General features: G+C 37.9%; 1 protein-coding gene across 1 annotated transcript in view; it reads right to left on the bottom strand.

Moving 5' to 3' along the window:
• Positions 1-1,888: 1,888 nt before the first annotated feature.
• LOC144215965 (ephrin-A5b-like) overlaps positions 1,889-14,467 on the bottom strand; it is a 69,241-nt gene continuing 56,662 nt past the window's right edge. Inside the window, exons 3-5 of the mRNA XM_077745198.1 lie at positions 5,993-6,058; positions 5,579-5,659; positions 1,889-4,320 (exon numbers count right to left, since the gene is read on the bottom strand). Of these exons, the coding sequence (XP_077601324.1) occupies positions 4,193-4,320; positions 5,579-5,659; positions 5,993-6,058 (275 nt within the window). The 3' untranslated portion in view covers positions 1,889-4,192. The remainder of the gene's footprint in view (positions 4,321-5,578; positions 5,660-5,992; positions 6,059-14,467) is intronic.

Raw genomic sequence — 14,467 nt, 5'->3', positions numbered from 1 at the left:
TTTGTACAGCACTTTTGTTATCTTGTCACTACAAGGCTCCATGACATCACTCGGATCGGAGATGCAAATAAAAATGCACAAGGTGAATTTCAGCTGAAAATCTAACACACTGTAAGGAAAACAAGTCAACCCCCCAAACGTTTAAAATCTATTTTTTCTAACGTCGTTAAGTTCATGCGCATGCCAAATCATGAAACTGGCAAGTTCCTTCCAGAATTTGTCCAGTTCTCTCTCATGCTTTTCCACACTGAAGGCAAAGGAAAAAAAAAAAGAGTCCAAGGATGTCAAGTCCCAAAAATCCTTGCATGTAGAGATGGCAAATGTTGTCTTCTGTCAAGTGGCATGTAAAGCTCCAATATAACATAGCTTTTAGCTCCATTAGGCATCGCGTTGCAGTGCCAAATGTATTGTTTGAAAGCGCTCAGCAAAACCCAGAGATATTAGCATATTGTTTTGTTGTTGTTCTTTTTCTTTTTTTGTTTTTTTTAGAAAAGACATAAGAACTAAATTAATACTTTAATATCAAACACTATTTACAAGAAGGATTCTCCCATAATAATAATAATAATAATAGTTTAAATCATCATCATAACAGTAATAATCATACAGTTTTAACAATGATTTTTTTGTTTTACTTTAGTCCTCCAGAAAGTACAAAACAAATGCTATAACCTACCACTATGTGTGTTGGATGGTTGACTACCTCAGGATACACAGTATCCAGTTATTAAGTTGATCCTTATTTCCCATGTTAGACCGAAGTATGACGTAAAATAGGATAGAGGCAAACCAAAAACAATATAAAATGACAGAAGGTAATATTGGTAATTTCAAAACAGGGTCAACTTGGAGCTGGTTTACTGAATTAAAAAAAAACATGTCCATTGTGACATTATTATATCATTCATTGGCTTGAAGCCCTAGAACAGCTGGGTTGCTAGCACAATTGAGCTTAGTTAAATAAAAGCAGAGCTGCCAACGACTCCGGAATTTCAGGAGTTTACCCGGAAATGCAACGCAAATCTCTTTAAATTTCAAATTTAAATTCACACAACCGCTATGGCTTCGGCCATCTTGATTCAACTGCACTGTAAACCTGAAGAATTCGGGAACAAGAGTGCATTGGGATTCATCTGAGTCACAAGGTATGACGAATGATTCGTCTTGATGGATTTTGCGTGAATCGCATTCACTCCGGATAAACTCCGGAAATGGGACAAGGGTACTCCAGTAATGGGGTCGACAGAGGTTGGCAGCTCTGTAAAAGTGTCATCTTCAATTGGGCAAAATATAAAATAGAAAGAACCCAACATGAATAATCTTCTTAGAAACTACAGAGGCCAGAGTGCAAAGGAAACAAACCTCCCAAAATGTGGATTATGAAAGAATGTAGAAACATTATGGTGTAAAAAGTTCCTAGAGTTACATGATTAGGCCCAGCGCCCGAAAAAGTATTATGAGAAAATATATATACTATATTTGGGTTGGGGGGACTGTTAATCAGCCAAAATTCCCATAACAATTGTACACTCTTGGAGATTTAGCATAAAATGCACACTTTAGATATTGATATTTTCTTTTTCTTATCAATTTATTTTTTTAGGTTTTCATGCCAAATTATGACTTATTTTGTCTGTCTATAGTTTTTTTTTCTTCTTCCGTGTCTCCAACATATTAATGGCTGATATGCAATGGAAGTGTTTCATAAATTAGTACTTTTATATTGATTTTATGTCAAAACTCTTATCAGTGCTTCTACCTTGCACTAAGTCTCATTTAGTAACCCCTCCTTTGGAATTCCATTTCCGTCACTCACCACTTCTCTCAAACAGCAGTGACCGCCTTAAACCCCCCCCCCCCCCCCCCCATGAAATGTACACCCCTCCTCTTGTGTCAGATCCTTCCTTCAAGTCTTGTACCGTCTATTTTTAATACCAGAAATACGTACCTCACTTTTCCATAACAGAGGGGCCGAATACCTGTCATTTTGAACCTCATTAAAGAGACACTTAAACACAAAGATTCCTGGTTGGACATCTACATTCTTATTCCTGTTTGTCTTTCAAGTCAGATGAGACCGAATGATGCTTAATGTCAACCAACGCGCACCCGAACTATCATCGACTGTAAGCGCTATATAAAAGTAGATTAATCCAAAATAACACTGCACAATATTTTGAATAAAGTAGAGCAATGCATCAGTGCTGTTACCACAACTAATTGAGGTAAATGCTACAGTATAGGGGTACTTGAGATTCCAACAATTTTAGATTGGATATGAGCGTACATTATAATGTAAGTCGATGGAGCAAAGAGAATCATACTTTGTCCAGCTCAGTAAATTCAAAATGGGTGTGACTGTTGCCGTGAAATTGCGACTCCTAAAAGACATCGATTCTCCATCTAGTAGCAGCCCCCAAAGTGCTTGCTAGGAGTCAAGAGCTCTCTGTTGTCTTACACTCAGTTATACCACAACCTTTTTCAATTTCTCTAGAGATGGGCATGGAAAACCATTAGTCGCTTGATTGATGACTAAGAAATTTGTCCAATGTTTGAAATTGATAGTTGATTAATCACTTCTTGACACAATTGAGAGTTGCTATTGTGGGGACTATTTGCCTGTGCAATACCACACAGGCATTGAAACATGAGTTTAGAACAGGAATGGCCAAGACTGGTTCTCACGAGCCCTTATCCAGTCTATTTTCCATATCTCCCTCCTATACCACAGCTGAATCAAATGATCAACTCATCAGCAAGCTGTCCAGAATCTTAATACCGATCCAGATTATTTGATTCAGGTGTGTTGGTAGAGGGAGATATGGAAAACACACCACATAGGGATTTTCGAGGACCTGACTTGGGCACTCCTGGTTTAGAACATGCTGATCGTAAATTGTATTTAAAAAGAAAAAAACTCAATTCATTGTTAAAATTCCCCACCCCCAATGCCAATCATGGGTATTTAGTCAAATGCACACCCCACATTCATGTATATACACTATCTTATCGTCCTATGAAAAAGTTGTATGTTACTATTAAATAATTAGGAAACAACTGGACAGCAGTAGGTTAAGGTGCAGGCTGTGTAGAATTTTTCCAGTGCTGGGCCTCCCAAACTGACAGTTCTTATCCTTCATCTTCATTTTTTTTTCGACTTACTAGGTTAAACATTAGAAATTATGCACCAAGCAGAACTTGATGCCAACACCACTGACAGATACCTACGCGTTTATGTACAGTCATTCCTAAGAGTCTACAGCAGACATGTCCAAAGTCCGGCCCGCGGGCCAATTAAGGCCCGTGGACAAATTTTTACCGGCCCGTGGCCTCTATCATGAAATCAATAATACACGGCCCGCCGGCACTGTTGACCACAGTATAAAATACATGAGTTCATTATTTTTTTTGTGATGGTCAAAATCACAGTTTGAATATGCAGTGATCATTGATTTGTTTTCAGCACTGTTCCTACAGTGAGCATATAATAGTGAATAATATGTGATGTTTCACATGAACTTAGATATCCTTGATAGTTTTCTTAATTTTTTGTGGTTTGTGATTTCGGTAAAAACCTAAATGTAAAAAAAAATGTCAAAGTATGCCATTTGTAATTAAAAAAAATCCCAAAAGGTTAATTTGTATTTAATGTTAATGGTTCAAAGAATGTCAGGCTAAATAGTCGGCCCGCACACATTTTCACCTTACCAAATCTGGCCCTCTTTGCAAAAAGTTTGGACACCCCTGGTCTACAGTCTTCACTTTCCTAATTTGTAAATGCTGCTACTGAACAAAACATAATAAGCGGAAGAAAACATTGAAGATTTGTGGAGCATGTGTTTGCGTCCATGTGTGTGTGATAACTGCATTTGTGTATGTTTCAATGGTTAAAAATGATGTAAAGCGCTGCCACAGGAAATTCAGGATCACTAAGTGTCAGGACAAAAATGATTTGGCATCTAAGAAGGGGTGGTTGTCACCCCCCCCCCAATTTTTCCCCAATATCTGGTGAGAGACACTTCAAACTTTGTCTGGGGAAAAACAAAAATTGAGGGATTCCTTGGGAAGCTTGCAACGATGCCCGATCAAGCAAAACAAGCTTTGCCCTCAAAATCCACCCCTTCCCCCCATAACCTTGGGCAGATTCAGGCCACACTGGGTGTAAATTGCTGCTCTGGGACAGGTGGGGGCGCTATAAGGTAAAGTGTGATACCAAGCAAAGAAGAAGTGAAGTCACAAATTGGCTGGATCCAGGCAGGTGCGATGCAGTGTTTGTCTCTTCACTTCGCGAAGGCTCGGCCGGTTCATGGCTCGTGTCATCTGTATGATGGGGAAAAAGAAATTCATTTTGCAATCGGTTATGAAAAACATTAAATCTATCGATATCGGAGCACTAAATCGTTTCGATTTTTTTTTACATTTGAACTTAACAGTAATGAATCTACATAAGGACTACTGGCTCATGTGAAAAACGTCTTTAGACTTTGTGGAGTGAAAGTGAAAAAGATAATAATTCTAATAATATTAAAAAAATAAAATTATTCTAGGCAAATCAAAGTATTTGTGTGTCAAAGTACTAGAGTAGTGTGTTATTCTCCAAAGCCAGCATGTTATATAAGCAGTGAAAAGAGCAGAATCATGCAGAGGGGCAACTAAACATACACCTTTAGGTTCTGCAAGGGTGGTCAGGCACTCTAAAGCTTGGGGTTTTATGGAAGAAAGCAGTCGATCGATATAAGCAAAGTGTAGACAGTGAATGTGGATACTATAGCCTGGTGGGCAAGAGGCCAGGTGCAACGAGAGGAAGGTAGGGCATCAATAATGTCAAAGGCCATTGCACGTTGTCTCCAGCTATCAGTATGAAACAAAGTCAGAATATCCCGTCGTAACAACTGTAGCACATGTGCACCATGGTATGAGTATAGGTAGAAAATCATTGATCTGATTCTAATGAAATGTAATTAAATGTTTGAGTGTATATTTTGAATTTCCAGATTTAAATACAACAAGAGTTGTAGAATGTGATCTTTATGGACATGCAGTGGACAGAATTCATTAAGATTCGAGTACTTTGGTAAATATTAGGTGTCTAAATTCGACACAAATGGTTCACAAACTGATTTGCTTGTGGAACAAATCTGTTTTCGAAGTGTACCTATTGCTATCGTTATTTAGTGTAATAGGGGGTCGAATAAACAGAGTCAATCAACCAAGGTTACGGGTTTAAGGGATTACCTCAATATGAGATAGTGAGGAAACTGCACCCTAAAACAAGGGCATATTGTAATTTGTTTGATTGATTTTAAAATGTTGACTATCTTAAACTGACTGCCTATTGATGTTATATTTTAAAATATAAATAAAATAATAAAGATGTAGGATTATTTTGAAAAGTAACAATTGCAAACCCATAATAAATAGATTTGTCACATAAGAGGAATTTTGTATGTGGCTATGATGGACTGTATAGGGTTCATGCAATGTGTGTAAAAAAAAAAAAAATCAGACAGCGTGGCAAGAACAAGGCATGTGGAAAAATGCATGGAGTGAATAAAAATAAGCAAGAAGCCATACTAACCTCGTGGTTCTAACGTATTGTCTACTTTGTCGTTTACATCAAAAACACGGTCATGTACACCTATAGTTCTCACACAGGTGTCTATAAACAGAAGATAGGGAGAATGATATCATCATCATTACAGGTATTTACAGCAGATAGACATTTGAAGCCCCCCGCAGCCCAGATAGTAAACAGGTCAAGCAACAAAGCGCATGGCAACAGTCAGATGAAGTAAGTAAGACTAGATGTCCGGTGTTTTTGTTTGTTTGTTTGTTTTTTTAAATAAAATGTTTTCTATACAAGTAGAAGCACTTCAGAGACAGAAAGATGAAAGCGGCGGGTTGGGAGAAAATGCAAGGAACGACACCGAGCACTTTTTTTTTTAAACAAGCCATCCTGCAATTTAAGAGGCTGCATCTACAAAGCACTTACTTGATGGTCGGACGAAAACTTTCAGCTTCAGGCAGGTTTTCTTTCCGTTCTCAGCAACAGTGGAGGCTGAAAAACAAAACGCATGGCAAATAAATAAGAGGATCAAAGTGGACGATGCACTACAAATTACAAATGTTATTATTAAAAATGTATTCTTGACCATTACTGCTAATATATTCTTGGAAATGTATGACAATGACCCTTTTGGGTACAAATAAAATTCTAAATATTACTACTTTATTTTTTAAATGACAATTTTCTCAAATACATACATACATACAAAGAAAAAAATACTAATAAATATTGTACTGTATTTTCCGACATGCACACAATGACTCCTGTCAAGAAAACAGAGAGCTTTTAAAATTCCTTGTGTGCCTAAAGCGTGCGCTTGTGTGTGTTGGTTGAGGACTAATGGTCAAGCAGTGAGGCACCAGGTGTTGCCTGCTACAAGACGGGATGGGAGGTGTCCAAAACATGTCACTCGGAGCAGCACAGTAGGAGCACAATGTGCACATCCATCACGTCAGTTCTTTAAAAATACACAACCCTGACTTGTGTCCAAACCTGGCTTTTCACCACCAAAGAAGCATCAATTTTTCTCTTCAACAAGCTTCTGCATGTATTTTATTTTTTACAGCCTGGCCTCTCCACCGTGAACTGGGTTCGGTTGATTGCGTTTTCACATCAATTCATAGCTGAAGCAATGAGGCTATGAGAGTGTTTCCAAAAGGTACCATTTGGGATCTGTCATCCCCTCCTTGGTGAACTTTCACCTGAGCCCTCCTTCCTTTCTGTCTCTCTTTCCAGCCAAAGAAAACTCCCCTGTCTTACTGCAGCATATTTATATATATGTTCCTAAAGACACTTTGCTATCAAATGTGCACTTCCTAATTTATCCTCTCCATATTCTACAGCTCATCAAGATTCCATATTGCCAATGTGTTACCTTTCCAGTGTTAGTGTTGCTGCTACATCAGCTTTTTATCTTCATGTGTCAATGTCCATGGGAGGTGACTGAAGATCAGATGCTCTTTTCCACAGTTGAGAGAGCGAGCGAGCCCGTTTTATTATTTCTGCACACACTAATGAAGCTCGGCTATCGCTGCTTAGTCACACATTCACACAGAGCCACACACGCGCGCACACACAAATTGTACTACAGTGAATCCAGTTTTCTTTCTGCCTGTCATATCTTCTTTAATAACTGTTGTACATGTGAATCCAACAGACAAAAACAATAGTACACCACACATGCACGCACACACACACACACACACACATCCTCCAGATGTCTTATCTTTATCATTATCACTATGGCTGTGCACTGATCTGAGCCCTGGCCATCGGCATGAGCTACTTAATGGCAGCAGCTGGTTGTGAGAGAGGTGCAGCTGCTAAGAAAAAAAGCAAAGAGCGAATGGAGGCTTCTCTGTCGTGATGACAGTGTCAAGCTGCTGGGAGACATATAGTATGTAGACATGTGTTCACAATACACATTTAATGAATGAGTTCCTGTAGGGAGTTTGCATTTTCTACCTAAGCCTGCATGGGTTTTCTCCGGGTACTCCGGTTTCTTCCCTTATCCCAAAAATATGTAGGCTATCTTGGTTGGACACTCTAATTTGCCCCTAGTTATGAGTGTGGATATGAATGGTTGTCCGTCTATAGATAGGCACCCTCCTACCCCTTGTGAGGATAAGTGGTTCAGAAAATGATTTATTGAATCAAGTAATTTAATATGTGATTAAATACATACCAAATAAAAAACCTTTCATTGAAATGTATCTGATCTTGTTGAAGGTGAGTCAGTCTTACACTGTCTACATGGAACTAAAATGCTTTTCATTTGGCTCCAACAGAGTAGGAAAAGTCTAACAGTTAAGTGCAAACGTGTTGACATTGGGGATGCTCAACATGATTCTGGTGTGGTGTTGTTTCTGTAAAAGAAAGATGAAATGTTGGCTCCACATGCCTGTCTTGTTAACAGAATTTTAATCTCTGATAAGAAATCTTCTAACCTGGCCCAAGCGGCCCATGTCTGTGCCTGTTTATTTTGGATTAACATGCTGCACAGGGTCGGCTTATTGTTGCTCTATGCTTTAACATCAACACCTGCTCTGCATGTTTCCACCAGGCATGCAAGCCCCACCATCAATCCATCTAGAATGAGCAGAGGGGCGGCTTTCAAAAATGTTGTTGGAGAGATGGGCACAAAGAGAGGTGGTGTGTATTGGCGGGTCAGGATGATGTGTCAGGTTACTTTTTCAAGCCCCGTCCCATACCTAGTAATGGCTGGTCCCTGTAGTACATTGCATTATGCATCAGCATTAAGGCAAATGGAATGAAGCAGAATCCAATTACGGAAAAACAAACAGGTGGGCTCAACGCGGCTTAGGTGCTGTATTGTTTCAATCACAGAGCAAGCCAAATCTTATTGCATCAGTAATGTTATCTGGAAAACACATTTCCTTGACCATTCAATACGAAATTTTATAGCCATGGTTTTGTGGTAGTCGGAATACTTTTGTTTATTTTACCATGATGGAAGAGTTTGATTCATGTAAAATTATCGAGGGTATCACGGTGGAGTAATAGTTAGCATGTTTGTATCTCTGTCGACTCTGTGAAACCAAAAATCTCTGTGCCAAATGTCATGATAACCGATAACCTTAAAACTGAAGTAAGGTCATGCAGCTAGTCAATAAGATCTTACTCAGGTTTGATGTCCTTTTAGCTTAATGTGGGTTAAAAGGAACAGTGTGGACTACCGTGTAGAACATTCTGAACTGAGTAGCTGTGTCATCTCACTGGAAAAAGGAATGGCACATTGGTTTTGGCTTTGCGAAAACGCAGTTTTGTTGGGAAACTGCAGATTCCAGAAGTTTGGGTTTAAATAAAGCAGTATCCAAGAGAGAGGATAACATAGATAAACACACAAAACTTCAGCTTCCAGAGACTTTTATCTGTACATTTCTATTTGCTAATGATACCATTTACAAACTTTGTCCCTGGGCGCAAAAACAATGAAAGAGCAGTTTTTAAAAAATATAGACTTTTATATAATCCACCCACAAAAAATGGCAGTCAGATAGTAAGGATTATGGGCAAAAACTATAGATCAACACCAAGAATCTACACGCCTGCTTGTGCTTGTCTGCAAGCAGTGTGAGTGTAGGAAGATGGAAAACCATCCACAGAAACGAGGACAGTTAAGCAGATGCTACTGCTGCGAGTGCGCTAAGGGAGGCAATGATGAAATAAGGAAATAGAAGGACTTGAATTAGGGCAATGTTTTTTCCAAACAAATTCATCCAAAGACTTACTTTGGCAATCATTTGCAAGTTAAAGAAGTCACATCAATGAGGAAAGACAAGGTTGGAATTCAATTTAATTGCTAACCTGTGAATCATTAGATTAACATTGGGCTTGAAGAACAAGTGTTATCATGAAGTTGACTATTGAGTGTGTCATCCATAATCTCCAGTCCATGGCTATTTGGACCTTTTTTAATTAACATCTATTTGCTTCCTCTGGTTAAGATTACTTAAGATCACAACATTTCCTTTCAAAGATATTTGGAAGATGAACATTTCGAGTAAATGAATTTTTGTCAAGCTGAATGGAAAGACAGTGGTGATCTTTATTGCCCTCAAAAGGAAAAGGTCAAAGGCTCAATGTCATTGATGACTACAAATCAAGCCAGAAATCTTGGTGAAATTACAGATTGAGAACTGAAATGAAATCTGTCCGAATAAGATAAGGCAAACCCTATGCATTCATTTTCAGCAAATTGGATTAATGCAGTGCATTTACAGGTTGTAACGAAACAAATCAATCAGGATGCTACACCTAATCCTGCCAGATGCAAGGAAACTGGACCATAATAAACTGGTCATGAAATCATACTGGCCTCCTTAGTCAAGGGCGGGTTCATTGATGGCACAGATGTAGGGAGCTCTTGCGAGTGTGTGGCAGACTGTCACCAGACTCGGAAAGTTGAGGACAAGCACTGTTCCAATTGCAGCCACACTATAATAAATCATGGTACATAATGTTTAATTCCTGCACTTAGTCCATCTCCTGGAATCATGATATTGTTGTCATGGCCTTGGTATCGACCCAACACTAAATGTGCAAGGCTCTGGCAGTGGGCACAAATAAGGATAGAGGAACAACAAATCCATAGAAAATCTCAAATTAGGTATAAAAAGTAATTATCAATATTGGTCAAAGGTTAACGCGCCATATTAGCAGGTCTTTGTGTTCATGACGGTGAATAAAATCAGTTTCAAAAGGACCACAGGCTGGAGCATGAATATCACAATGGGCAAAGATGAGACCACAGTGCATTAGATTTCAACCATTTGGAATAAGGTCATGTTTTTCATTACTCGCTATTCACCAACCTTTAAAATTAGTTTGATTCACAGTGGCAACCCAAAGAATACACAAAACAATTTTCTTAATTTCAGGCGAATGTCAAAACAAGTTTCATTTTTTTGGAATTATTTATCTTAACATAAGAAATATCCTGAACATTGTTTTAGATTAAAAAAAAAACGAATTAATAAGTAAATATTAAAAATATTGATATAGTAATGGTGCACCTACCAGAAAATTATGTTATAAATGAAAATACACTTCTCTACGTCAATTCTGAAACAATAATAAACAAAATGTACTGCGTTCAAATAAAATTGACCTGTGTCCCTGAAAATGTCAACAAAACCCTCAATGGAGTTGGTTTTAATTAATAACATTTTTCTCAGTAATAGTAGCCTGCCTACAAGATGAGGCTTTAAACTGCATGCCCTGATAAAATGTCAATGCTGCACAAGTCCTTTGACGGGGCCACACGCACTACAGAGAACTGTTTCCCCTGTGCTCTCAGATCACAGTCAGGGAACAGAGGCAAGAATGGAATAACAAACGTCTCAGTCTCCGATTACGCAGTTGTAAAGTTGTAGTTTAATTTTTTTATTTTGACTAAGTAAGTTGGGCATCGGACAGGATCTTTCTACGAGAATCACTATTTCAATACATATATTGTTGCAGTCCTATCGTCTACGAACAGAAAACTTGGTACAGTATTTGACTCTTTTCACAACCTCTGGCTTTTTTACTTTGAGCATACAATAACACTAGTTTTTGCAGGTTCCCTGGAACATGACCAAGTCAAGTCTCAAGTCAGCTTCATAATGTATTGCAATGAGCTATCACATCACATATCTCTGCATTCTGATGAAAATAACTCAAGAACAAGTTGCTGTCTATGATATAAAAAAATAAATAAAATAACATGCTTGCATCAGCATTCTGGAAGATGGTTTTCACTTAAACCACTGCAACCCTGTGATCCCTGACCTGAAAAGTGCTCCTGCCATCCTCGCTTATCTACCCTGTCAGTCCAAGAAACTTACTCGGTGCTCACTCTTAATGCGATCTTTTGCTGAATTGCTTATGTATACGGTCAGTGCTACCTTTTAAATCACAGTGTTGATTCTGACATACATAGACAACCACGCATTTTAGAAGATGAGAGGTTTAGTGGAAATGGGATTTTGTAGAAATGCTTTTAAGGAAAAACGTTTGCAAATGAGGAGATATTTATATTTGAGATTTAATTCTGTCCCACGCCATTTTGCATTGCACATTCTAGAAACCCATGTTGTCATATTCATTCATTGTGTATTTAACCACATTTTTATTGATTAAGAACAATCTGTTTCCTACTCATATATTTTTATTTTTTAAATCTCAAGGACAAAAAAACGCAAATTCTTTTGAGGAAAAAAAAGTGTATTTTACTTATAAGTGTATGCCTGACATACAGTTTTCTTATGTCATGATTAAAGCAACCTTTAATAAAATTTCAGATGTGTAATAATTCTAGTTGGGTTTTTGTGATTTATGCTAATAACATCACCTGCAAGTGACGGGGCACTGATATTAAACAAAACTGGAGAATGACGACCGCCGTCTAAGTACATTCCCGCTTCTGCTGATGAATCTCTTTTGGTTATCGGAGCAGAAAATGCTGCCTTATTTAATTTCTTCAGACGCAACAAAAATCACCTCTCGACCCGCAGTAAACTCAAGGGGCAAAAACATCATTAAGATGTGATTTCTGAACATAAATATGATGTGACATCTTAATACTAATCTACAAACAAGAAAGCTAATCAATCATACCCTTGACGACTCATTTTTAATCCCACTTTCCCTCAACCCGTGTGTACGAGGAGAAATGAGAAATGGCAGATATAACTATTAAATGTTTATGCATGGATGCATTTTAAAAGTATTCCATTGAAAACAATTATAAATCAATGCGTACCAGTGGAGAAATACTGATTGAGGAAATTTCCCATTGGGAATTTTTAAAAAACACTATGCTAGAATTCCTTTACATTTTCTGCTACACCTTCTCTTGTACATTGGGCAAGTACGGCTTAATGGCTATTCCCTATGTTTCCGGACAGTGACCTCTGTCTCAGGACACATTGACATTTGTGACTGGTGCAGGTGTGCAATATGGCCTACTTGGGCAGCTAATGGTGCATACAATTTTCTCTGTTAGCCACGCTACAGTACACTACTAGACTATGCACTCGCATAGAGAACGCAAATGTGCTACAAGGTCACCATCTCATTGCTGCGTCTGGGCTTAGAAGCACCGTTTGTCAATAACTTCCAACTGGAAGTGTGCTATTTGGTTTCATGAGTTGGGATAGGATATGAAAGGATATGATAACAAAAAAATGTAAACAATGACACAGCTGGAGACATTATCCCACTTGCATGATGCCAGGGTTCCCTTTTGCATGACCAACAGCTACCAGAATGTCCCCCGAGCTACGGCATGTTTACTCCTGGTTCAGGTGTCTCCAAACGATGCGCATCTTTTAAAACAAATATATTTTTGTTTCTTTTATCAATATCTTTGTATCTTTGGATTAAGGACTGTAACCATTAGAGACTTAAAAACAGACCAAATATTTTAAACACAGTTGTTTTACTTCATTATAATAAAATTACGTGATTGGGTTTATTTCCAATGATAAGAATAGATTGAGGGCATCTCCACCAAGAACTATTTGTTGACAAATAAAGTGCCACAATCTCAAATAGAGTATTAGCACCGAAAAACAAGCCAAAAGATTACTTGAGTTTGTACCAGGTATTTATGCTTATCTCATGAAGGATAAAAAATAAAAAAAATGCACCCTGTGCATAAACCTGTTATCAACTGTTGATTGCAGTGTAGCAGCAGTTGTCTCAAAGGTGATAAAATATTGAATCAGGCATAAGCACTATAACTTATAAAATAAGCGGTGTACACTGCGCACACAGAAAAGGAGAGAGTCCTCAAACAATGTTTCACACTGAGATGCCCGTAACGTGAAGCCAACCTGCTGGTGGCACACAAACAAGATTAGCCAAAGATTTTCTGCAGCTGTGGCATTCAGTTTTGCTCTTTTAAAAGGATTAAAGATAAAAGATTAGAGGTAATCAAGTCTGAGCCGTTGCCCCCAAACGTGTTTTTCCACCATTTATACTCCTGAATAGTCACAATAACGGCATATTAAACCTAAATGTAACCGGAGAGAATATCAGTTATTAGGTACGCAGTCTAGTTCTTTAATTAAATTGCCTCAGTTGAATGTTGTATTTATTACTGGATTATGAGGACTGCACTAGAATACAGAGATGCAGCCTGAAAATTGTTCTGTAGTTTTACTGCAAAAAATAAAGACACCATATTGTGATTTTTCTATATATATATATATATATATATATATATATATATATATATATATATATATATATATATATATATATATATATATATATATATATATATATATATATATATATATATATATATATATATATATATACACACACACATATATCATTGTAGACAAAGACGTAACCTTTCAGAAACCTAAATAACACAAACGGAATTGTCTAGTAATGTTGCTGTTTGGCCCTTTTTCACCAAAAAGTGCTGATGATAGTTGCGAAAGAAACAGGCATCGTAGATGAATGAATAGTACAAGTGCAGTTGGCTTAATGTAACCACCTCTCTATTTTCCTTCAGCTCTACAATCTGTCCACCATAGAGACAGTCCAATCCATCAGCACCAGCCCTTCTGCTTTTAATGGACATTGGAGCTGGACACTATGGTGGCGGGAAATCACATGTCAGACAACTTCATGGTAGATGACTTTAATATCCGCCGTGCGAGCTAGACAGGCTGTATGCTAGAATCATTCAATAGCCAATGAAGCCGTGGGCCACAAAACCAATACACCGTACAAAAGTAGAATGCATGTGCTTCATGGAAGCCTAGTCTGTCACAGCATAATTTAATCTGGCCCCCAGGACAAGCATCTCTCAGATATAAAAAATAAACGTTACAAATGGCAACATGAATAAGTGGAACAGTTGTGTGACCCTCGGCTAAC

This window comes from Stigmatopora nigra, chromosome 22 (assembly GCF_051989575.1).
Source record: "Stigmatopora nigra isolate UIUO_SnigA chromosome 22, RoL_Snig_1.1, whole genome shotgun sequence".
In the NCBI taxonomy this organism is placed as follows: Eukaryota; Metazoa; Chordata; class Actinopteri; order Syngnathiformes; family Syngnathidae; genus Stigmatopora; species Stigmatopora nigra.
The sequence above is the reverse complement of the archived record's forward strand: the minus strand, read 5'-3'. Positions and strand labels throughout refer to the sequence as shown.